The following is a 26,088-nucleotide window of genomic DNA, read 5'->3' on the forward strand; positions in this document are numbered from 1 at the left end:
CACGCCTTGTGCCAGACAGTGGGCCACAGTGATGGGCACTGTCAGATGGCCGGGTGTCTGTGCTTGGCGCCCACCTGGGCTACCCTGCAGGCTCAGCCAGAAGCCACCTTCCCAGGAGGCTGGGTGCAGGCACCTCACAGCCCTGGAGTTGCCTCGGTGGGAGGTCCCTGAGTCGGGGTAACATGCCTGGAACCCCTCCCAGAGGGACCGGCCAGGAGCAGTGGCTGGGACGCAGGGTGCACGTCAAGCCGCAGCCTCTCAGGAGGCTGCACCCCACCCCCAGGACACTCACTCGTGCAGGTCTTCAGAGGAGCCACATCTCGGCCCCTCCTCCGAGTCCTGACCCTCCTCATTCTCCTTGTCCTCCACGCTCTCCCCCTTCTGCGATGAGGCTTCGCCGTTCACCGGGGCGGAGAGATCTGGGTGGAATAGAGGGGTCACAGGACACTGCTGGGCTCTGCTTGGGAACCCCAGAACACTTTCTCCTCAAGTACTGGACCAGGGGCCAAGCTGGGAGCCATGGATCCATGCGTCCCCATCCACCTGGACCCCAGCACCTGCCCAAGTGCAGTGAGCTCGGCTCTCCATCTGGTCTGTAAGCTCCCGCAAGGAGGGCCAGGCTCTTCGTAGTCCCATCCTGCAGCCCGCCCCAGCCCCAGCCACAGTGGCCTGGACAACCGTGGGTCCAAGAAATGAGGGAACGTGGGCAGCTCTGGGAGAAGTCCACCGCAGCCTGGGAGAGTCAAAGCAAGATGAGGCCAGGCGCAGGGGCTCACAATCCCAGCACATGGGAAGCCGAGACTCGAGGATGGCTTGAGCCCAGGAGTTCAAGACCAGCCTGAGCAACATGGCAAAAGCCTTGTCTCCTCAAAAATTACAAAAATCGGCAGGGCATAGTGATGTGGGCCTATAATCCCAGCTCCTCAGGAGACTGAGGTGGGAGGATGGCTTGAGCCCAGCCTGGCAAGGTTGCAGAGAGCTGTGATCGTACCACTGCACTCCAGCCTGGGGTACAGAGCCAGACCCCAACATGGGGGGAAAAAAAAAACCACACCAGCCTTCAGCTGCCCCTGGGCCATGAAGCCCCATCCCAAGCACGCCCATCTCACCTCCAAAGGGCTGCTCTGAGCACCCAAAATGGAGCCATGCCAGCCCAGCAGCCCTGAGGGACATGCCCCATCTCCTGTCAGCCCACCAGGCAAGCAAAGGCACCCACCCTAAGGCCCTCACCCACAAACCTCCACTGACTGCCTCTCTGAAGAATCCCCGACTCTTTGCCCCCGCTGCACGGAGCGCCCCCCATCTACAGGCGTCCCGAACCTGGAAGCGGTGGAGGCGTGTGTGATGCACTGTCCCTGTCACCCTTCCGGCATGAGCCCCAGGTGCCCAGCACACAGTGGGGCCTGAACAACGCTTACTAGCTGCCCCAAGGATGAAAGCTGGGTCTGCACGGAGACCCCTAAAGGGACACAACACTGGCGGGTTCGGGGCAGAGAGCGGAGCTGTGCTCCCTTTCTAGAATGTTCTGCAAAGCACCTGTTTCTTCAGTGGAGAAGACCGAGGTTCAGGGCCCGCCCTGCCTGCCCCTTACCAGTGCTGGGCTTGTCCTCCGCCTTCTCCTGGGGGGCCTCCTCCCCAGCCAGCTCCTCCCCAGTCAGCTTCTCCTCCGCTTTCTCCTTCTCTGTCCCAGCCTTGTTTGCCTTCTGCACCGCCTCAATCTTTGGGCCCAGGACCCTCGACTTGAGCCGGGTGTAGACTTCTGCCGCCTTCTCCATCACGTCCTTGTTTGCTTTGTAACGGCGAATCTGGCCACCAAGAGAAGAGGCCTGGCTCACCCAAGTGCGGCCAGCCCTAGCCCTGGCCTGAGTCCCCCACCCGGCAATGCCGCCCTCTGGAGGCACCTCCCGGGAGCACAGCTCTGAGCTTTTTTTTTTTTTTTAGATGGAATCTCGCTCCATCACCAGGCTGGAGTGCAGTGGCACGATCTGGGCTCACTGCAACCTACACCTTCTGGGTTTAAGCGATTCTCTTGCCTCAGCCTCCTGAGTAGCTGGGACTACGCGCGCCCGCCACCACACCCGGGTAATTTTTACTTTTAGTAGAGACGGGGTTTCACCATGTTGGTTAGGCTAGTCTCGAACTCCTGACCTCATGGTTCGCCTGCCTCAGCCTCCCAAAGTGCTGGGATTATAGGCATGAGCCACAATGTGGGGCCAGCACCAGGCATTTCTACCCAACAGCCCGCGGCCTTCTGGCTGCCCCAATAGGAACCCCCTGGGGGCCTGCGCTCCAGGGCAGACACCTGCTCCCAGCTCCGCAGCCTGCACCCTGCGCCTCTGGTTCCCGCCATACCTTCTTCAAGGTGGCCACCACATCTGTGTTCTTCTGGAGGATCTGTGAGGTCACCTGCAGGGTCCCTAGCTCCTCCAGGGCATTCAGGCACCTCTTCACGTCCTGCAGGGTGGGACGAGAGTGAAGGGGATGGCCTGGCCAAGAGGTGCCAAGGGGTCCCCAGGGGTCCCAGCAGGCAGAGGAGGACATCCTGGGCTCTCCCTGAGAGAAGCTGAATCTGCAGAACAGTCCTCCACCCGTGCCCAGTTGACGGGGACCTCCAGTTGACGGGGACCTCCAGGGACAGGCAGATACTTGGGAATGTGGGGGTTAGCACTGGGGGCCTCCACGGCGCCACCTGCCGGGGAAGCCGGGTGCTGCATGTCAGGACCAGCTCCCCCAGGGCTCTTGGCCAGGAGATCCCGCATGCTCACTAGCAATGGGAACACAGACCCCTGGCCCACCCACCTGCAGGACCCTGACTTTGCCTCAGTTTCCCAAGACTTCTAAGGGAGCCCCGCCAGGAGGTGGCAGCGAGGACTGATTGGCTCAAGGCCGAGGCTGCTCTGTGAGCAGGGCCCTGAGGGTCTCTTACCGGGCTGTCGACCTTCAGGGCAAACTTGATCTCACTGTGCAGCTTCTGCAGCTTCTCCTCCACAGAGGGCTCTGGGCCAGGAGAAAGAGCGCCACGTGGGCCCAGGCAGGGGAGAGCCGCTGGAAGAGCTGTTGTGGGGTCCCCAGGTCTGCATGCTCTGCCCCCACCCCTGCAGGGACCCCTGTCCAGGCCGGCCGAGGAAGTGTTGAGCACCCTCTCTATGGACGGGCAGGACAGGTAGACCCCGCCCCGACTTGCCCAGCTCCCCTCGGCTAACTCGGTCTGAGCACAGCTGGGCGGCGGGCCTCACCTTTCTTCTTCTCCACCTTCCTGTCCAGTGAGAAGCCCTCGGACCGCTTCCGGGTCCGCTCCACCTTCACGGGCCTGCGGAGAGGCAGTCCCGCTCAATCGGGCCCAGCCACTGCTGTTCTACCACCAAGGGGCTGGCGCTCAAAGGGAGACCCAAACCCACTGCGGAAGGAAACCTTTGGGAGGCCCTGGGAGCTAACCGGGGAAATGGGAGGGTGGAGGCCTCACCACGACCTAGGCCTAGGACAGACCAGGGCGGCCACAGGCCTTGAGCTTTTCCCCTGGTTCTTATGAAATCCCAGGATTCTTTCCCTCATTCATGTGGCCAAGGGCTGCTACGTCCACCCGAGTCAGCGAGCTAGGAAAAAGCCCTCAAGGATGACACGCATGTGTGGGGGGGGACCATCGCTGAGGCTCAGTGCCACGCTCCGCACTGCACCCCGCCACCACCGTACCCGCCTGCCACATTCTCTCAAGCAGGTTTGTCCCCCCAAGGCCAGATGCCATTTAGAAAGTAAGCATGGAGATGGGCTCTGTCTCCGCACCACGTGGGGAGCAAGACGCAAGCCCCTAGGCCGGAGGGCGGTTCCTCCCTCCTCCTCTGCTCTGTGGACACTGGGGCTGGACTGGGGTGGGGCCATCCTGGGCACTGCAGGGCACTGAGCAGCATCCCTGGCCTCCACTCACCCCATGCCAGGAGCACCCCCAATCATGATAACCACAGATGTCCCCAGACAGGGCCCAGTGTCCCTGGGGGCAGAATCACTGGGGGAGACCCCTGGGGTAGGAAAGGCTCCAGTCCCACAGCAGTGGATCCTACAGAAACAACACAACCCGAGAACCAGGAACTTCAATGAGATCCTGCTCCAAGGCTGAGCTGGGAGGTGGGCTGCCCTGTGATGGGGGAGGGCTGCGGGGTGCAGGGCCCCCTGGGTGCGGAGGCGGCAGGACAGGGCTCACTTGGCTCGCGGCTTCTCCTCTAGCCGTGCTCTCTTCTCCTTCTGGCCTGGTTTCCTGGCGGGCTCTGTGCTTGGGGACTGCAGCTTCTTGGCTGATTTCTTGGCCTACGGCAATCAGGGAGAGGGTGCTGGAGCAGTGGGAAGAGGGCACTGCTCAGACCCCAACCCGTCCCACTAGCAGACACAGCTCGACCCTTCCTGCCACCCTCCACACTGCTAGAAGGTGCTGGGGCAGGATGGCAGGGGGTGAGGGGGAGACCCAGTGTCCGGTCTGTGCCTGGCAGTGGCTTCTCAGGTCCCGAGTGGATCATGGGGTTCCTGGAGCCAGCAGAGGAGCAGCCCCACGGAGCAGAGGAGCAGCTCCACAGAGCGGAGGAGCACCCAGAGGAGGAGCAGCCCCACGGAGCGGAGGAGCACCCAGCGGAGGAGCGGCCCCACGGAGCGGAGGAGCAGCTCCACAGAGCGGAGGAGCACCCAGAGGAGGAGCAGCCCCACGGAGCGGAGGAGCACCCAGCGGAGGAGCGGCCCCACGGAGCGGAGGAGCACCCAGCGGAGGAGCGGCCCCACGGAGCGGAGGAGCACCCAGCGGAGGAGCGGCCCCACGGAGCGGAGGAGCACCCAGAGGAGGAGCGGCCCCACGGAGCGGAGGAGCACCCAGAGGAGGAGCGGCCCCACGGAGCGGAGGAGCACCCAGAGGAGGAGCGGCCCCACGGAGCGGAGGAGCACCCAGAGGAGGAGCGGCCCCACGGAGCGGAGGAGCACCCAGAGGAGGAGCGGCCCCACGGAGCGGAGAAGCACCCAGCGGAGGAGCGGCCCCACGGAGCGGAGGAGCACCCAGCGGAGGAGCGGCCCCACGGAGCGGAGGAGCACCCAGCGGAGGAGCGGCCCCACGGAGCGGAGGAGCACCCAGCGGAGGAGCGGCCCCACGGAGCGGAGGAGCACCCAGAGGAGGAGCGGCCCCACGGAGCGGAGGAGCACCCAGCGGAGGAGCGGCCCCACGGAGCGGAGGAGCACCCAGCGGAGGAGCGGCCCCACGGAGCGGAGGAGCACCCAGCGGAGGAGCGGCCCCACGGAGCGGAGGAGCACCCAGCGGAGGAGCGGCCCCACGGAGCGGAGGAGCACCCAGAGGAGGAGCGGCCCCACGGAGCGGAGGAGCACCCAGCGGAGGAGCGGCCCCACGGAGCGGAGGAGCACCCAGCGGAGGAGCGGCCCCACGGAGCGGAGGAGCACCCAGAGGAGGAGCAGCCCCATGGAGCAGAGGAGCAGCCCCACAGAGCGGAGGAGCACCCAGAGGAGCAGCCCCATGGAGCGGAGGAGCACCCAGAGGAGGAGCAGCCCCACGGAGCAGAGGAGCACCCAGAGGAGGAGCAGCCCCATGGAGCAGAGGAGCAGCCCCACAGAGCGGAGGAGCACCCAGAGGAGCAGCCCCATGGAGCGGAGGAGCACCCAGCGGAGGAGCGGCCCCACGGAGCGGAGGAGCACCCAGCGGAGGAGCGGCCCCACGGAGCGGAGGAGCACCCAGCGGAGGAGCGGCCCCACGGAGCGGAGGAGCACCCAGCGGAGGAGCGGCCCCACGGAGCGGAGGAGCACCCAGAGGAGGAGCAGCCCCATGGAGCAGAGGAGCAGCCCCACAGAGCGGAGGAGCACCCAGAGGAGCAGCCCCATGGAGCGGAGGAGCACCCAGAGGAGGAGCAGCCCCACGGAGCAGAGGAGCACCCAGAGGAGGAGCAGCCCCATGGAGCAGAGGAGCAGCCCCACAGAGCGGAGGAGCACCCAGAGACGCAGCCCCATGGAGTGGAGGAGCACCCAGAGGAGGAGCAGCCCCATGGAGCGGAGAAGCACCCAGAGGAGGAGCAGCCCCACGGAGCAGAGGAGCAGCCCCACAGAGCGGAGGAGCACCCAGAGGAGGAGCAGCCCCACGGAGCGGAGGAGCACCCAGAGGAGGAGCAGCCCCACGGAGCGGAGGAGCACCCAGAGGAGGAGCAGCCCCATGGAGCGGAGGAGCCCAGCGGAGGAGCAGCCTCTGCTCTCCTCCTGCCCAGCATCCCTGCCTGTGGCAGGAATGCCTCCTGCACCAGGAGTTTGGTCCCACTTCTGTGACAAAGGGAGTGACAGAGAGAAGATGGCATTCTTTCTGCATTCCTCAAAGAAGGCAGGCATGGTGCAATGGGCACCATCTTGTGGGGTCCAGGAGCCCAGTCTAGGACAGACTCTGGATTCAGACCATACTGCCTGAATCTCCAGGAGGGTAGAGGGGCAAGAGGGCCCACAGCCCCACACGTGGTACAGGACAGCCCTGACAGTCGCCATCCTAGGAGGCCTCCTACCTGCTCCCATGCTCACCTGCCAGCTGCACACAATGGCAGCCACAGGGCAACCGAGAGCACCTGAGTGCAGGCCGTCCTTCCCCAGCCCACTGCCCTCCATGGCTCCCACTTCCCTCAGGGTCAAAGCCCAAATCCTCCCTGCAGCCCACATGGCCTGCACAGCCTGCCCCGTCCTCTCCCTGCCCTCCCCTTTTCTCTCTCTCCCCTCCTCCCTCTGCTGCAGCCGCAGGGGCCACCTCACTGATGCTCTGGCACGCCAGGCACTGTTCTCTGGGCCTTTATGTGAGCTGCTTCTCCTGCCTAGAATGCTTTCCCTCCCAGAAGTCGTCACAGATCCCCTCCCTGCATTCGGAGCCTCACTTAAACCCAAACGCAAGCCTTGAGAGTCTACTCACACCTGCAAGGTCTACCCTATTTAAAACAGAAACCATGGCCAGGTGCAGAGGCTCACACCTGTCATCCCAGCACTTTGGGAGGCCGAGGCAGGCGGATCACGAGGTTGAGAGTTCAAGACCAGCCTGGCCAACATGGGGAAAGCCCGTCTCTACTAAAAATATAAAAATTAGCTGGGCGTGGTGGCGCATGCCTGCAATCCCAGCTACTCGGGAGGCTGAGGCAGGAGAATTGCTTGAACCAGGGAGGCAGAGGTTGAGGTGAGCCGAGATTGCACCACAGCACTCCAGCCTGGCAACAGAGCAGAACTCAAAAAAACAACAGAAGGCCGGGCGTGGTGGCTCGCACCTGTAATCCACGCACTTTGGACAGAAGGCCGGGCGTGGTGGCTTGCGCCTGTAATCCACGCACTTTGGAGACCAAGGTGGGCGGATCACCTGAGGTCGGGAGTTCAAGACCGGCCTGACCAACATGGTGAAACCCCGTCTTTAAAAAAAAAAAAAAAAACAGAAACCCCATACCACACTTTACCCTCCTCCTCAGCAGCACACACACCAGAACAGCACACACTGCCCTCATGTTGTCATCTGTATAGCTCCTGTCCTTGTTTTGAGACAGGGCTCTGTGGCACAGGCTGGAGTGCAGTGGACTGATCACTGCAGCCTCCAACTCCTGGGCTCAAGCAATCCTCCTGCCTCAGTCTCCTGAATAGCTGGGACCACAGGCACATACCACCACCACGCCTGGCTCATTGTTTTAAGGTTTGTATAGAGACGGGGTCTCTCTATCTTGCCCAGGCTGGTCTCGAACTGGGCTCAAGTAATCCTCTCACCTCAGTTACCCAAAGTACTGGGATAACACGCATGAGCCACCATGCCCAGCCCCTCCCTCCTGTGAACGTTCCCTCCTGCAAGACAGGGGTCTCTGGGCCCATGAACTGCTCTCCTGATTTGTGTCCCGGAACCTGGAACACAGTCTCATACCCAGTAGGCATGCGCTCAATAAACGTGTGGAGTGAAGGCAGGGAGTCCCGGCCACCCTCCAGGGCTCACCTCTCTCTCCAGCTCGGCCTCAGGCTCGGAGTCGGACGAGGACTGGGGTCCCCGGCCCCGGCCCTTGCGTCCCCGCTTCTTGACGGGCTCGTCGTCATCCCTGAGCTCGTCGCCACCGCTGCTGCCACCGCTGCCCCGCTCAGCCTCCCCGCGCTCGGCCCGCTCGCGCCTCCGCTCCTTCTCCTCCTTCTCCTGCTCCCGCAGCCGCCGCAGCTCCTCTTCCTGCTCGCGCCGCCGCCGGGCCTCCAGCTCACGCCGCCGCGCCTCGTCCCGCCGCTTCCACTCACTGATGCGGTCAACCTCGTCGCTGTCACTGGGGACGGAAGGGGCCGCTGAGGACCTCCGTTTCTCGGGAGCCCGCCTTGCCCCTCGGCTGATGGAGGAGCCACCAGAGGGGACCTGGTCCCGGCACCCACCTGTTGCTGCTGGAGCTGGATGGAGGCCGTTCAGGCTTCGGTTTCCGCCCTCGGGGTTTTGGGGGAGGCTTCTCAGCTGCAGGAAAAGGAGAAGGAGTGACCTTCCCTCCCAGAGCTCCAAGTGACTAGGGGACTGCCTGGGTGTACCTGGGCATGGGCCAGGCCAAGAGATGTGCGGGCCACAGGGAGGCAGAACATGAGTGCCAGGGCCCTACCTGGCTTCCTGCCCCTCAGAGGCTTCTTCACAGACACATCCGAGTCGGAGGAGGAGGAGGAAGAGGAGGAGGAGGACGCCGACCGCGCTACCACCACCGGCTCAGGCTTGGCCCCGTCCGAATCTGCCTTGGAGTCGGAGTCAGAGGCTGACGGCGCCTTCTGGGGAGAAGCAGGGACAGGTCTGAGCACGAGGAGCCCCTCTGTGAGAAGTGAGGTGCACCTGGCCAGAAGAGCTCCTGCACCCCGGCCATCGCCAGGCTCTGCAGGCCTCGGCTCACGACCCAGCTCCCAGCCCCGTCCATCCACAAAACCCACCTCCAACCACGTGAAAACCCGGATCCCAGGCGGCCCTGGGTACACCGGCAGCTGCTGGGCCTTTCACCTCCTCTTCCTCGTCATAGAGTGGGGGTACTTTAGACCCCCGGTTCCAGCGGAAACATCTTTTCTTTGTGCAGAATCTTGTGTGGAGGCCACACCAGACAAGCTGCTCTGCTCTGCCACCTTCACCCTGGAGTACCCTGCCAAACACACACACCACACACACCACACAACATACCAGACAACACATACAACACACAAACAACACACACTACAGACAACACACACACCACACACCACAGGCAGCACACAGACACAACACACACAACACACAGACGAAACACACCACAAACCACAGGCAACACACACACACCACACATCACACATAACATACCAGACAACACACACAACACACAGACGAAACACACATACCACACACCACAGGCAACACACACACACCACAAACCACACATACCACACAACATACCAGACAACACACACAACATACCAGACAACACACACAACACACAGACGGAACACACATACCATACACCACAGGCAACACACACACAACACACACCACACATACCACACAACATACCAGACAATACACACAACACACAACATACCAGACAACACACACAACACACAGACGAAACACACACCATACACACCACAGGCAATACAAACACAACACGCACAACACACAACATACCAGACAACACACAACACACAAACAACACATACCAGACAACACACACAACACACAGATGAAACACACACCATACACACCACACACAACATACCAGACACACACACCACACAGACGAAACACATATACCACACAACACAGGCAACACACACACACAACACACACAACACACAGACGAAACACACACCACAGGCAGCACACACACAACACAACATACACAACACACAGACAACATAGCATACACAAACACCACACATTACATATAACACACACAAAATACACATAACACACACTACAGACAACATACACCATATGCAAACACACACACACCCCACACATTATGTATAACACAAAAAACACAACAAAACACATACACCACATACAACACACACACACTACACACACAGATAACACACACCATACGCACACACACCACACAGACAACACACACCACACATTACGTATAACACAAAAAAACACACAACACACACACTACCCACACAGACAACACACCATACGCACACACACACAGGCACACCATACGCACACAACACACAGACAACACACCACAGACACACACACACACAACACAAAAAACACATACACACCACACAGACAACTCACACCACACACAGACAACACACACCACACAGACAACACAGCAAACATACCGAAACAACACACAGCAGACACTCACAGATAACACACACCAGAGACACACCAGACACACAGACCACACACACAATCAACACATATACCACACACACCATGCACAGACACCACAGAAACAAACACAACACAAAAAACACACATACCATACACACACACCACACACAAGATACAAACACACACCATACGCATACAGCAAAACACAATGCAATGCACACACACACACAGATGGACACAAAGACACACAAACACACTATGCACACAGGGACACACATGCACACACACAGGCACTACATATAAACACGGGAACACAGCACACACAGGCACAACACACAGACACACAGAAGGGAGGCACAGCATACAAACACACATACACAGGCACCAAAACACACAGGAACATGTGCACACATAACACAGGCACACAATCTCCACACATAGCACATGGATACCGTGCACATAAACAGAACACACACACACACCACGCTCATACACACACCAGTACACACCTGTCTCTCCTCTCTCCCTCTCTCCTCTCACCCCCATCTCCCCCTTGCTCTCACTCCCTCGCTCTCATACAGATGCCTCAGAACTGCCTTACTCCAGTACTTCCAATGCTGACATCCCAGAATCCCCCTCTGCAAACCGGACGGGAGGCTCCCGGGTGCAGTGCGGCCATAGCAAGGGGGGCCCCAGTGGGACTGGGAATCTGCACTTTTCACTGGTGCTCAGGGCAGACACAGTCCTCTGGGATCCCCTGCGGCCCGGGTCCCATCCCCTTCGAAAGGGCACGCCCCGGCCCGGAGGACAGTGCTGGAGACCACAGAGGTGCCCCTGAGTGAGCACGGGAAACAGTCAAGCGGCATTACCTTTTTTTTCCGTCCCCCGAGGGGGCCCCTCCGCGGCACCCGGACCACAGCTTTCTTCTCAGGTGTGAAGTCCTAGGGGAGAAGTGAGCTGAACCAGCCCCGCAATGGCCACCGCCCTTTCCTGCCCTCCCAAGAGCTGACCGCGGGCCCACCTGGTCGCTGGTCTTCTCTGACTCAGATGAGCTTTCCGAATTCTCCTCTTCGGAGGGGGACACGCTGGCCTGATCCAGGTCGCTGGAGGCCTTTCGGGCCCGTTTTGACACCGACATCTGCAAGGGGAACCGCCTGAATGCTCAGTGACAGGAAGGCCAGGCTACTGGCAGGAAGCCCCCACCTGACTGCCCACCACCCACAATTGCTGAGCTCTAGAACCCCCCTGGGGGGCCAAGAAGCCTGTGAGAACCTCATTCAAAGCCAGGGATCCTGAACCTTGGGGAAAGCAGCCACTCACAGAAAGACACACTCTTACAGGAGGTCTCTAGAGCCACCAGGTTCACAGAGACAGAAAGTAGGATGGGGGCACTAGGGGCTGCGGAGGAGGGTGGAGAGGGAGTGTTTAACTGGACAACATTTCAGCTTGGGAAGACAAGAAAGTTCTGGAGATAGGCCAGGCGTGGTGGCTCACATCTGTAATCCTAGCACTTTGGGAGGCTGAAGCGGGTGGATCACCTGAGGTCAGGAGTTCAAGACCAGCCTGGCCAAGTTGGTGAAGCCCGTCTCTACTAAAAATGCAAAAATTAGTGGCCGGGCGCGGTGGCTCATGCCTGTAATCCCAGCACTTTGGGAGGCCGAGGTGGGTGGATCACGAGGTCAAGAGATCAAGACCATCCTGGCCAACACGGTGAAACCCCATCTCTACTAAAAATACAAAAATTAGCCGGACGTGGTGGCATATGCCTGTAATCCCAGCTACTTGGGAGGCTGAGACAGGAGAATCGCTTGAACCCTGGAGGCGGAGGTTGCGGTGAGCCGAGAATGCACCATTGCACTCCAGCCTGGGCAACAAGAGTGAAACTCCGTCAAAAAAAAAAAATGCAGAAATTAGCCAGGCATAGTGGCAGGCGCCTGTAATCCCAGCTACTCAGGAAGCTGAGGCAGAGAACCGCTTGAACCCAGAAGGCGGAGGATGCAGTGAGCCCATATCGCGCCACTGCACACCAGCCTGGGTGACAAAGTGAGACTCCGTCTCAAAGAAAAAAGTTCTGGGCCGGGCGCGGTGGCTCAAGCCTGTAATCCCAGCACTTTGGGAGGCCGAGGCGGGTGGATCACGAGGTCAAGAGATCGAGACCATCCCGGTCAACATGGTGAAACCCCGTCTCTACTAAAAATACAAAAAATTAGCTGGGCATGGTGGTGTGTGCCTGTAATCCCAGCTACTCAGGAGGCTGAGGCAGGAGAATTGCCTGAACCCAGGAGGCGGAGGTTGCGGTGAGCCGAGATCGTGCCATTGCACTCCAGCCTGGGTAACAAGAGCGAAACTCCATCTCAAAAAAAAAAAAAAAAAAAAAGAAAAAAGTTCTGGAGATGATGGTGATGATGGTTGTACCACCTCATGAATGTGCTTAATGCCACTGAGCGGTGCACTTAAAAATGGCTAATTTAGGCCGGGCACGGTGGTTCATGCCTGTGATCCCAGCACTTTGGGAGGCCAAGGCAGGCTGATCATTTGAGGTCAGGAGTTCGAGACCAGCCTGGGCAATAAGATGAAACCTCATCTCTACCAAAAATACAGTGTGGTGGCAGGTGCCTGTAGTCCCAGCTGTTCTGGAGGCTGAGACAGGAGAATCACTTGAACCAGGGAGGCGGAGGTGGTTTCAGTGAACAGAGATCAAGCCACTGCACTCCAGCCTGGACAACAGAACAAGACTCTATCTCAAAAAAAAAAAAAATGCATTCACATCATAGACTACTTCTCAGTCACTGAAATCTGCATTTTAAAACAATATGGGCCGGGCTCGGTGGCTCACACCTGTAATCCCAGCACTTTGGGAGGCCAAAGTGGGCGGATCACCTGAGGTCGGGAGTTTAAGATCAACCTGACTGACATGGAAAAACCCCATCTCTACTAAAAATACAAAAATTAGCTGGGTGCGGTGGCACATGCCTGTAATCCCAGCTACTCGGGAGGCTGAGAGGGGAGAATTGCTTAAACCCGGGAAGCGGAGGTAGCGGTGAGCCCATATCACACCATTGCACTCCAGCCTGGGAAACAAGAGCAAAACTCCATCTCCAAAAAAGAAAAAAAAAAACAAAAAAACAATATGGTTCCTTCAAAGGGGACTAGTTTAAAAATAAAGAAGTAAGTCCAAGTGCAGTGGTTCATGCCTGTAATCCTAACAGTTTGTGAGGTTGAGGCAAGCAGATCACTTGAGGTCAGGAGTTCGAGACCAGCCTTGACAACATGGTGAAACCCCATCTCTCCTAAAGATACAAAAATTAGTTGCGTGTGGTGGCGCATGTCTGTAGTCCCAGCTATTTGGGAGGCAGAATTGCTTGAACCTGGGAGACAGAGGTTGCAGTGAGCCAAGATCACGCCACTGCACTCCAGCCTGGGTGACACAGTGAAACCCTGTCTCAATAAACAACAAACAAACAAACACAGACCAGACACAGTGGCTCACACCTGTAATCCCAGCACTTTGGGAAGCCAAGGTGGGAGGATCACTTGAGCCCAGGAATTTGAAACCAGCCCGGGCAATATAGCAAGACCCCATCTCTAGACAAAACTTTTTTTTTCTTTTTGGAGACAGAGTCTTACTCTTGTCACCAGGCGCCAGGCTGGAGTACAGTGGCATGATCTCGGCTCACTGCAACCTCCGCCTCCCGGGTTCAAGTGATTCTCCTGTCTCAGCCTCCAGAACAGCCGGGACTACAGGCACACGCCACCACCCAGCTAATTTTTGTGTTTTTAGGAGAGACAGAGTTTCACCATGTTGGCCAGGATGGTCTAGATCTCTTGACCTTGTGATCCGCCCGCTCAGCCTTCCAAAGTGCTGGAATTACAGGCGTGAGCCACCGCACCCAGCGACAAAACAATTTTTTAGAAATATTTTTCTGTATTTTTCTCTATCAAAAATAAATAATTACCTAGATGTAGTGGTGACCACCTGTAGTCCCAGCTACGGGGGAGGCTGAAGGAGGAGGATCACTTGAGCCCAGGAATTGGAGGCTACAGTGAGCTATGACTGCACCACTGCACATCAGCCTGGGCAACACAGTGAGATCCCGTCCCAGAAATAAAATAAAACGGAACAATACGTAATGACAAGGAAATACAGTATTAAGTAAAAAAGAAACCAAACACATATTATGTGGTATACTGCCAATTCTGTACTCTACACACACACACCCCCTGCCATGTGCAACACAAACAAGGAAATAATCTTTGCTTGGCTCCAAAACTCCTCATATACTACAGGTATTTTTCTAGCTTCCCTATGTCTTTTCTATTTTCCAAGTTATCTACTGTAAACGTGGTTTATCATGTTAGAATCAAAAGCAAACATTATTTCAAAAAATAATACAAACTACACCTTACTCTATCCAAAGAATCTGCTGCTGCAATCTCTTCCTTTCTTTCTGCACCCAAATAGTTAGAAGTGGGCTGGGCAGGGTGGCGCAAGCCTGTAATCCCAGCACTTTGGGAGACCAGGTGGGCAGATCACCTGAGTTGGGAGTTTGATACCAGCCTGACCAACAAGGAGAAACCCTGTCTCTACTAAAAGTACCGAAAAATTAGGCGGGTGTAGTGGCGGGGTGCCTGTAAACCCAGCAACTAGGGAGGCAGAGGGAGGAGAATCGCTTGAACCAGGGCGGCAGAGTTTGCAGTGAGCTGAGATAGTGCCACTACACTCCACCCTGGCAACAGAGCGAGACTCCACCTCAAAAGGAAAAAAAAAGAAAAAAGAAGTTGCTGCTGGAATCTTGTCCTTTCTTTCTGTACCCAAATAGTTAGAAGTGGTCAAAAGGCAGAAGAGACTATATACCAGCAGAATGGAAAACACACATCCACACAAAAACCTGTACAGAAATATTCAAGACAGCCTGATCTGTAATAGCCCAAAAGTGGAAACAACCCAACTTGGCCACGGACACAGGGATCACCATACCGTGTCCCCTCCACACACTGCAATCTGACCCAGCCAGGAAAAGGAACGGAGCCGACCCGGGCCGCAGCGCAGATGCACCTGAGGACCTCACGCTCAGTGAGGGAAGGCAGGCGCAAAGGCCAGGCAGTGTGTGATCCCATTTCTACGAAATGTCCAGGACAGGCCCCTCCACAGAGGCAGGAAGGGGTGCGTGGGTGCCAGGGGCCAGAGGAGGGGCTGCAGGGCGACAGCTGATGGCGACCAGGTTGCTTTTTGGGGTGAAGGTAATCTCCTGAAATAATAGTAAAAATTGCACAATTCCGTGAACACACTAAAAACCACTGGATTGCATTCTTAGGAAGGAAAAAAATCTCATGGTGTGTGGATTAGAACTCAATTTTTTTAAAATGCATACTGAAAAACAATTATATTAAAGAAAGGGGCTGGGCGCCATGGCTCACACCTGTAATCCCAGCACTTTGGGAGGGTAAAGCAGGTGGATCACCTGAGGTCAAGGGTTCGAGACCAGCCTGGTCAACATGATGAAACTCCCATTTCTACTAAAAATACAAAATTGGCCAGGCACGATGGCACACACCTGTAATCCCAGCTATGACGCAGAAGAATGACTTAAACCCAGGAGGTAAAGGTTGAAGTAAGCTGAGATCATGCTACTGCACTCCAGCCTGGTGACACAGTGAGACTCCATCTCAAAAACAAAACAGCCAGGTGTGGTGGTGGTTGCCCGTAATCCCAGCTACTGGGGAGGCTCAGGCAAGATAAATGCTTGAACCTGGGTGTCGGAGGTTGCAAGTGAGCCGAGATGGTGCCACTACACACCAGCCTGGGTGACAGAGTGAAAGGCGGACGGGGGTGCGGTGGCTCATGCCTATAATCCCAGCACTTTGGGAGGCCAAGGCAGGTGGATCATCTGAGGTCAGGAGTTCAAGACCAACTTGGCCAACATGGTGAAACTCCATCTCTACTAAAAATACAGAACTTACTCAGGCGTGGTGACGGGTGCCTATAATCCCAACTACTAGGGAGGTTGAGACAGGAGAATTGCTTGAACCCGCGAAACAGAGGTTGCAGTAAGCTGAGATCGCACCACTGCACTCCAGTCTGGGTGAGAGTTAGACCTTGTCTCAAAAAAAAAAAAGGGCAGGGGAGGGAGAGCAGGCTGCCAGGCGGGTGTCAGAGCGAGGGGAGGAAGGGCCAGCCCGCCACGGTCCTCCCCTACCTTTAGCGCCAGCGTCTTCCTCTTCAGGCCGCTGTTGTCGCTGCTCTTGTCTGAGTCCGAGTCGCTCTCCATCCTGTCACTGGCAGCTGTGGCGGTCACGGTTGTGACAGCCATGACCCCCCGGTCCTCGTCGTCCTCATCAGCGTCACTGCCGCCGGCGGGGTTGGCCTCGGGGGCCTCGCTGTCAGAGGAGCTCACTGGCTGTGGGAGTCGGGGCAGAGACCGTGCATCACCACCCGTCTTGAGTGGATTCCCCCATCAGGACCGTGACCCAGAAGACACAAACCACACGCAAGATGTGTGTGATGTTCAGGGGTGCAGTCTCCTGGCTTTACAGATGGGGAAACTGAGGCCCAGAAAGGCCAAAAAACGAAGGCAGGAGAGTGAGATGGATTCAAGTATGGTGGGCACTGGGTTCGGGCCGGAGCCTTCAGGGTTAAACCTGGGGCAAGTAACTTCAACCTCTCTGTGCCTCAGTGACCACATCCCGGCAATGGGGATGGCTGTTTTGACCTCAGAGGCCTGTGACCAGGAAGACGTGGAAGTGGAGGTGGAGCACCTAGGGCAGCACCCAGAACACAGTAAGAGGTCAAGAAATGCTTGCCGCCAGGCGCGATGGCTCATGCCTATCATCCCAGTTCTTTAGGAGGCCGCAGCAGGCGGATCACCTGAGGACAGGAGTTCGAGACCAGCCTGGCCAACATGGCGAAACCTCGTCTCTACTAAAAATACAAAAATTAGCCAGGTGTGGTGTTGCGTGCCTGTAGTCCCAGCTACTCAGGAGGCTGAGCCACAAGAATCACTTGAACCCAGAAGGTGGAGGTTGCAGTGGGCTGAGATGGTGCCACTGCACTCCAGCCTGGGCGACAAGCAAGACTCCGTCTCAAAAAAGAAAAAAAAATTATGAAACCAAAAAGCCACATTCTCCTGGTGTGATGACCAAGATGGCACGTGACAGGCTGCAGTGGGCACACACAGTGGCCGGGAGAGAGCGAGGCAGAGGAGATGCGGGTGTGAGAACGGGTGAGAGGCATGTCACGGGGCTCACAGGCAGTGAGGCCAAGAAGGACAGGCAAAGCGAGGCCCACATTTGTGCCCAGGTGTTGCGGCCGGGCCAGAGGGAGCAGGGAAGACACGGTAAAGGCCACGCCAGCGCAAGCAGCGATGCCGGGACAGAAAGGAAGTGGGGGCTGAGGAATGTGGGCGTCAGCGCTGGTCAGGAGAGAGGGCCAGGAGGAGGGAACCACAGGAGGGAACCACGGCCCTTCCTCAGTTTCCCAGCTCCCTCCCAGCTCAGCGTGTTCCTCCCTGGCCAGGAGCCCATAGTAGGCGCACACTATCCTCCGCACACAGATGCAGGCTAACGGTCCCCACTCTGCACACCAGGAAAATGAGAACCGGGTGTGGCAGCGCCCTCGCTGCTCGGCCGTGAGCACGTTTTGTCTCCCTCATGTCATCGTGGCCTGTGGCACAGCGACAGGGCCCTGTCTGTATAATTTTTGACAAGATTAAAAAGGGTAAGACTAAGTAGGTCAGGCCCCAAACGGAGAACGCTGAGAGTAATAACGCTCTCGAGGTGGGTCTCCACCACGTCTCTCCCACAGAGTCTTCGGGGGAGGGTTCGCACACCTGGGGTTTCTCTTTGGAGCATCCCCGATAAGGAGGGAAGGGCTGGGGGTAGGGAGTAGCAGCTCAGGGAGGAGGAGACCCAGGCTCCCTCCTGGTGGCCCCCTCCACGCAGCCCACCCCTAATGCCCTAGAATCTTACACAGGAGGAGCTGGTGAGTTCCAGTAACCTAGGAGCCATGGCCAGTTGTGGGACGTATCAATGCCCCATGTAACCGCTGGGAATGACCAGTCCAATTTTGCAGATGAGGAAAAAGGCAGAAAGAGGTTCACTAACAGCTCAGGATCACACAGTGAATAGCTGCAGACCTGAGATACAAGCATGGTCAGCCTTGACACCGAAGCCTGGACCACAGCCACTCCTCATTAAAAAGGCTTTTCTGGGCCGGGAGCGGTGGCTCAAGCCTGTAATCCTAGCACTTAGGGAGGCCGAAGCGGGTGGATCATGAGGTCAAGAGATCGAGACCATCCTGGTCAACATGGTGAAACCCCGTCTCTACTAAAAATACAAAAAATTTGGTGGGCATAGTGGCGCGTGCCTGTAATCCCAGCTACTCCGGAGGCTGAGGCAGGAGAATTAACTGAGCCCAGGAGGCAGAGGTTGCGGTGAGCCGAGATTGCGCCATTGCACTCCAGCCTGGGTAACAAGAGCGAAACTCCGTATTTTAAAAAAAAAAAAAAAAAAGGCTTTTCTGGCTGGGCGAGGTGGCTCACACCCGTAATCCCAGAACTTTGGAAGGTCGACGCAGGTGGATCACGAGGTTAGGAGTTCGAGACCAGCCTGGCCAGCATAGCGAAACCCCATTTCTACTAAAAAATACAACACTTAGCTGAGCATGGTGGCACACGCCTGTAGTCCCAGCTACTCGGGAGGCAGAGGTTGCAGTGAGCCAAGATCGCGCCATTGCACTCCAGCCTGGGCAACAGAGCAAGAGTCCGCCTCCAAAAAAACCAAAAACAAAAAAACAAATCCCTCCTTGCTTTTGACCAACTGTGACCCACTCTGTGCCTCTGCAGCTCCATCCGGCAGTTGGGAAAACTGCGCATGTCCCACAGGTGGGGAAACTGAGTCTGTGGGAGGGAAGTGACTTCCTCTACATTGTGCATGTGGATAAAGCCGGGACCTCTGGGTGTCCTGGGGTTGAACTGCCTTACAGCAAAGGTTTTAGGAAATCTAACCCACACCAAGAGGTCCGGAGGACGCGAACACTGGAGGTACAGAGAAGATCCCAGCAATAAAAGGCCAAAGCCAGCCAACCTCCAGTTCCCCCAGCTGAAAGAGTGAGGGGAACAGCTCATTTCTCTCGCTGTCTCTTCGGGGATCAGGGCAGGGGGGTGACTAAATTGGAAAAGAGAAGATCAAAGCCAGCTCTGCCTCCCTGTTCCCAAGTATCCCCTCCACCATTCCCCAGAGCGATTCCTAAGTGTCAACATGCATCTTCTCACTGGATTCTCCCAGGAGCCCACTGAGAGGCCAGCACTACCAAATCCTCAAGATGAGGAAACTGAGGGCCAGGCATAGTGGCTCATGCCTGTAATCCCAGCACTTTGAGAGGCCGAGGCAGGAGGATCACCTGAGGTCAGGAGTTCGAGACCAGCCTGGCCAACATAGTGAAATCTCTACTAAAAATACAAAAATTAGCCGGGTGTGGTGGCAGACATCTGTAATCCCAGCTACTAGGAAGGCCAAGGCAGGAGAATCACTTGAACCCGGGAGGTGGAGGCTGCAGTGAGCCGAGATCACACCATTGCACTCCAACCTGGGCAACACAGTGAGACTCAGTCTCAAATAAAAAAAGAAGAAGAAGAAGAAAAGGAAACTGAGGCTCAGAAAGGGGGGACATCTGAGGGGGGACAGCTCAATGGTCAAGATTCCCAGTGAGCACGGGGCAGAGCCAGGACTGGCTCCCAGGCCCACCTCCCCATACAGCTGGCTCTTGGCCTCGGCTCCCACTTTTTTTTTTTTTTTTAAGATGGAATTTCGCTCTTGTTGCCCAGGCTGGAGTACAATGGCGCAATCTCAGCTCACTGCAACGTCTGTCTCCCAGGTTCAAGCGATTCTCCTGTCTCAGTCTCCCGAGTAGCTGGGATTACAGGTGCCCACTACCACACCTGGCTAATTTTTGTTTTGTAGAGACTAGGTTTTACTATGTTGGCCAGGCTGGTCTCGAACTCCTAACTGCAGGTGATCCACCCTCCTTGGCTTCCCAAAGTGCTAGGATTATAGGCGTGAGACCAGTTAGCTTTTGTAGTTTTGGTAGAGACAGGGTTTCGCCACGTTGACCAGGCTGATCTCGAACTCCTGACCTGAAGTGATCCGCCCCCGCTTGGCCTCCCGCAGTGCTGAGGTTATAGGCATGAGCTACCATGATCGGCCCATCTGAGAAAACCCTTGAGTCTCATTCTGCTCAGTCAATGGAACAAATACCTCCCACCTGGGCCACTCTCAGGATTACTGTGAGGACCAAAAGGCAATGCCACTGGAACCAGGGCAGACTACCATTTTTCAGCTACTGGCTTCTCGAAGGGATGGGACCCAGGCCTTTCAGTCCACTCTCAGTGGCATTACTAGTTGCGCTAAGGCTGCTAAAAGAATGAGCCTGTACAAAGAAATGGTAAAAAGGAATTTGAAGAAAAAAAGGAAAAAGAAAGATAAAAGAATGAGTCTTGGCCAGGTGCGGTTCCTCACGCCTATAATCCCAGCACTTTGGGAAGTCGAGGCGGGCAGATCACCTGAGGTAGGGAATTCGAGACCAGCCTGACCCATGGAGAAATCCCATCTCTACTGAAAATACAAAAACTAGCCAGGGGTGGTGGCACATGCTTGTAATCCCAGCTACTCAGGAGGCTGAGGCAGGACAACTGCTTGAACTCAAGAGGCAGAGGTTGCAGTGAGCCGAGATCATGCCATTGCACTCCAGACTGTGCAACAAGAGCGAAACTCCAGCTTAAAAAAAAAAAGGCGAGGCACGGTGGCTCATGCCTGTAATCCCAGCACTTTGTAAAGCCGAGGTGGGTGGATCACAAGGTCAGGAGTTCAAGACTCAGCCTGGCCAAGACGGTGAAACCCCGTCTCTACTATCTTTCCTAAAAATACAAAAATTAGCCAGGCATGGTGCCTCACGAAGTAATCCTAGCACTTTGGGAGGCCAAGGCAAGTGGATCACGAGGTCAGGAGATCGAGACCTTCCTGGCTAACACAGTGAAACCCCGTCTCTACTAAAAATACAAAAAATTAGCAGGCATGGGGTTATGTGCCTGTAGTCCCAGCTACTCAGGAGGCTGAGGCAGGAGACTCGCTCGGAGCTGGGAGGCGGAGGTTACAGTGAGCCAAGATTGCACCACCGTACTCCAGCCTGGGTAACAGAGCAAGATTCCATCTCAAAAAAAAAAAAAACAACAAAAATTAGCTGGGTGTGGTGGCACACACCTGTAGCCCCAGCTACTCAGGAAGTTAAGGAGGGAGGATCACTTGAGCCTGGAAGGTTGAGGCTGCAGTGAGCCACGATTGCCTGGGCGATAGAATCATACCCTGTCTCAAATCAAAAGAGAAACTACTCAGATTCCCATAAAGCTGTGCTTCTAAAAGCCAGCATGTGTACTGGCTACATCAGAAGCATCCAGAACAGGTCGGGTGCAGTGGCTCAGGCCTGTAGTCCCAGCACACTGGCCAAGGTGGGTGGATCATCTGAGGTCAGGAGGTCGAGACCAGCCTGGTCGACATGGTGAAAACCCCATCTCTACAAAAATACAAAAATTAGCCGGGCGTGGCGGTGGGCACCTGTAATCCTAGCTACTTAGGGGGCTGAGCCAGAAGAACTGCTTGAACCAGGGAGGCAGAGGTTACAGTGCACCAAGATCACACCACCGCACTCCATCGTGGGTGACAGAGCAAGACTGTGTCTCAAAAAAAAAAAAAAAGGGCAGGGCGTGGTGGCTCACATTTGTAATCTCAGCACTTAGGTAGGCTGAGGTGGACGAATCACGAGGTCAGGAGTTCGAGACCAGCCTGGCCAATATGGTAAAACCCTGACTCTACTAAAAATACAAAAAATTAGCTGGGCGTGGTGGTGGGCACCTATAATCCCAGCACCTCGGGAGGCTGAGGAAGGCGAATTGCTTGAACCCGAGAAGTGGAGGTTGCAGTGAGCCAGGATCAGGCTCCATCTCAAAAAGAAAAAAAAAATAAGAAGCATCCAGGACAAAACTTGGCAAGTAAAACTTCAAGGCTCCTGTCCTACACTATTAAAATCTACACCTCTAGGGGAATGGCCCAGGAATCTGCATCTTTCTTTCTTTTTTTTTTTTTTGTGAGACACAGTCTTGCTCTCCCTGGTTCAAGCAATTCTCCTGCCTCAGCCTCCCACGTAGCTAGGATTACAGGCGTGTGCCACCACGTCTGGCTAATTTTTGTATTTTTAGGACAAACAGGGTTTCACCATCTTGTCCAGGCTGGTCTTTGATTCCTGACTTCATTATCCACCCACCTCGGCCTCCCAAAGTGCTGGGATTACATGCCTGAGCCACTGTGCCCGACCAGAAATCTGCGCCGTAAACACACATTGCATTTGGAAGCATAGATGGGCTAGAGAAGCCAAGAGCGGCACTGGTCTCAGTTAAAGCTACTTCTCATCTTGGGGGATCTGTGAAGGGCTTAATTTCGTTTCCTCGAGGACAGGCCTCTCTACAGAGCTTAGCAAGCTGCAGGTGTCCAATAAATATTAAACGGTGTGACGGTGTGATGATTCACCAGGAGGTAGTGAGCTCAGGACAGAACCAAAGAGAAGCTGACCTGGGGCCAGGAAAAGATCCCATGAAACTCAACTACCTTGAAGGATTTCCGACCTACCCATCCAAGCTGGGGACAGGCACGGCCTGGGGAAAGATGGCAAGTGTCAAAACCAGGGAAATCTCGGTCTCCTAGACACACCGTGGGTATTAGCGTAAAATACCAGCAACAGGCAACATTAGCGGGCCCCTGCCCCCTGAGAAGGGGCTGCCAGATCCTCAGCGCTCAAAAGACATCTGAGTGAATCCTCAGTTCTGGACTGTGAGCTCCCAGAAGGCAAGGACTGTGCCTGACTCATCCAGTGTTCTTGGTCCCCAGCGTAGCATGTGCGCATGGCAGGTGTCAACACCGAAGCGTCTGCGGATCCAGGAGCAAATGCTTGCAAGTGCCACCCAGCCCAGGCTGAGACGAAGGAGAGGCAGAGACAGGCCGCCTCAAGACCCCAGGTTCTCAAGCAGGACCAGGCACCACAAAGAGACTCCATCCTCCACTCGCAAAAACCAACGGCCCCTCCTGCCTTCTTCGGCTCAGACCACCTCGGGTGTCCTTTTCCTCCCTAGCGGCCAAGCTTTCCCTAGCTTGTGGTCAGTTCCCTGGGCCTCGTCACCAACTGCATGTGCGCCCCTGCTACGCCTGGGCTACCCCCAGCCCCCAGCCTCTCACAGAAACCTCAAAAGCAGTGTGGATAAGCAGAAGAAAGAACCCCAGCTCAGTTTCCCCACTCCCCATCTCACCCCAAAATATCAGAGAAGGCACCTTTCTCCCATCTTTCCACGGCCTTTTAGCAATTTGGCTTCTATTTTTCTCAATTCCTTCCTTTCCCTGAATACTGCCAGACACCCATTTGCCAGCGAGATGTCATCTGATTCTCAGTGTTTTTTTCCACCTGATTGAGAACTCTCATATCTATAAACTACAGCCTTTTTCACTCCTCTAAAATCTGCAGTAACAGTGAAAGAGGGGGGTGTTCTCAAAGAAAAAATGTCTTTTCCTAAGAAAATAAAAGGTTTTATGAGAGCTATGACAACACTCTGTTAGAAACTTGGACTGGCTGGGCGCAGTGGCTCATCCCTATAATCCCAACACCATGGGAGGCTGAGGCAGGCAGATCACTTGAGGTCAGGAGTTCAAGACCAGCCTGGCCAACATGGTGAAACCGCGTCTCTACTAAAAATACAAAAAGTAGCCAGGTGTGGTGATAGGCACCTGTAATCCCAGCTACTCGGGAGGCTGAGGCAGGAGAATCGCTTGGACCTGGGAGGTGGAGGCTGCAGTGAGCTGAGATCGCGCCACTGCACTCCAGCCTGGGTGACAGTGAGACCCTGTCTCAAAAAAAAAAAAAAAAAAAGAAATCTAGGCTGATTCTAGAGCAGGAGTTCTCACCAGGGCTGACTGCGCCCCCTCCACCCAGGGGACATTGGGCAATGTCTGGGGACACCTGTCATCATGAATGGGGTGGGGACACTGCTCAGCACCTCCAGGGCCCAGAACGCCCCACCACAGGGAACGATCAAGCGCCACATGTCCACAGCGCCCAAAGGAAAGACCCTGACCTGGCGGCCTCTTCTTCCCTCAGAAGCCCCCTTCAGGCTGGCGCTCCACCCTGGGTACTCACCGGAGGGGCGCTGTAGCTGGCATGGGGGTTGTTCTGGATCTCCCACAGCCCTTCATTGAAGCCTTTCCTCTTGTTGGGTTTCCCGTACTTGTCTTTACATTTGTCATAGGGGAATAGGTCCTTGGGTCCCAGGAAGGCTCTGGAAAAGCAAGTCAGGGGCCAGTCCCAGGTGAGTGAGGTCCCCCCGGGAGGCACCAGAGGAGAAAACCAAGCCCCAGCAGGGGACACTTACGTTTCGTGTGTGCCAAAGAAAAAGATGGGGTACTTGTTGGGTGGGGGCTTCACGGCGCCGTCGGCGATGTCATCAATCTGCAGTGAGAGGCCAGTCAGGGGGTGGCTTTACCCAATGACCCAGGAAATCACCAAGAAACAAGCCACAGGGCTTGGGGCAAAGCACATGGGAGGAGGGGAGCCTTCAACACAGGAAGCAGCAGCCCCTTCCCAATAGGAAGCTGCATTCTACTGTGTACCCTCCCTGCAAAGCTGTACCCTACCCAGAGAGATCTCCCCCCACCCCAGGGAGAGAGCTGGCCCCAGGGCAGGTGGTCCACCTGAGCAAAGTCAGATCCGGCCCTCTGAAGCAACCAGGGGGAGGGGCCAGGCTCAGCATCTATGGACTCCCAGGACCTTTCCTGGGGACCCCTCCCGCAAAGAGGGGCTTGCGGGCGGTCCCCCAGAGGATGCAGCTGGCAGCTCCAAGGATGCAGAGGGTGGGGGGTGGGCTGCAAGAGCCGGCCCTGAGCATCCAGGAAGTCCCACCCTCTCCCTGCAGGCCCATGGGCTACGGGAGCTGTCAGTCACCTCCCCACAGGAGGCTAGCAGCCCCTTCACTTCCAATCAGGTGCTTGGAGAGCCGGCTGGAGAAGGGGGGATACGGGAGAGAAAAGCGAGTGGTCTGGGAAGAGGAGAGCTGGGAAAGGGAGTAAGTCCCTGTGAAGTTGCATTGCTCTGGTCTCTCCCAAGAAAGTCGGCGCCAGCACATCAGGCTGGAGGGGCTTCTCCAGTCCCAATGCATTCCTTCCCCATCCATGTCTCCAGCTTCTGGGGGCCCCTGATCTTCCCTGCCCCACTCGCCCAGCTTTCTTCTTGCTCAGGTCTCCTCTGAGCTACTTTCTCAGAGTCCCTGGCCCCTGGGCTCGGCCATGGGCAGCCAGCCCCAGCATCCCTCTCCCGCCAGAAGCATCCCAAACTCAGTCCGCCGGAGGACCAGCCCGGCATGCCTCCCAGGGCTGCTGCTTTTCCTGCCTCACCCAGGACCCACCCACAGTCCACCCCTCCTAGCGGCAGTGCCAGCTTCGGACCTGGGATGGTTCTTGTCCTGGGCACCGTGTGGCCTCCCCCTCCACCGCTCCTCCCTGCTGCCCCAGCTTTCCACCCCGTGCCAAATTCCTCACTCCTACCGGGCAGATTCCACCAACCTCAGTCCTGGGAGACTTATCCCTGAGACCTGGAGATGACAGTAGCCTGGGGTCCCTGCCCCTGCCTCAGGGCCTGGAACTCACCCACCCGCATATCTGGGACTCCCAGGCATGGGACATCCTTCAGGCCAGGTCACCTGGAACCATCC

General features: G+C 56.5%; 1 protein-coding gene across 3 annotated transcripts in view; it reads right to left on the minus strand.

Annotated features, from left to right (window-relative positions):
• HDGFL2 (HDGF like 2) overlaps positions 1–26,088 on the minus strand; it is a 29,036-nt gene that overhangs the window by 1,102 nt on the left and 1,846 nt on the right. For 2 of the 3 annotated variants that reach the window (XM_064382061.1, XM_064382060.1), the window contains exons 2-15: positions 24,754–24,830; positions 24,522–24,660; positions 16,492–16,692; positions 11,316–11,432; positions 11,164–11,235; positions 8,598–8,757; positions 8,383–8,458; positions 7,967–8,279; positions 4,196–4,299; positions 3,237–3,310; positions 2,927–2,997; positions 2,353–2,454; positions 1,592–1,805; positions 293–419 (exon numbers count right to left, since the gene is read on the minus strand). In XM_064382061.1, coding sequence (XP_064238131.1) covers positions 293–419; positions 1,592–1,805; positions 2,353–2,454; positions 2,927–2,997; positions 3,237–3,310; positions 4,196–4,299; positions 7,967–8,279; positions 8,383–8,458; positions 8,598–8,757; positions 11,164–11,235; positions 11,316–11,432; positions 16,492–16,692; positions 24,522–24,660; positions 24,754–24,830 — 1,847 coding nt within the window. Of the gene's footprint in view, positions 1–292; positions 420–1,591; positions 1,806–2,352; positions 2,455–2,926; positions 2,998–3,236; positions 3,311–4,195; positions 4,300–7,966; positions 8,280–8,382; positions 8,459–8,597; positions 8,758–11,163; positions 11,236–11,315; positions 11,433–16,491; positions 16,693–24,521; positions 24,661–24,753; positions 24,831–25,595; positions 25,740–26,088 lie in introns of those variants that run through there. The other variant, XM_021676676.2, reaches the window with a different exon arrangement.

This window comes from Aotus nancymaae, unplaced genomic scaffold (genome assembly GCF_030222135.1).
Source record: "Aotus nancymaae isolate 86718 unplaced genomic scaffold, 86718_ANA_hifiasm-v0.15.2.pri h1tg000028l, whole genome shotgun sequence".
NCBI classification, from domain to species: domain Eukaryota; kingdom Metazoa; phylum Chordata; class Mammalia; order Primates; family Aotidae; genus Aotus; species Aotus nancymaae.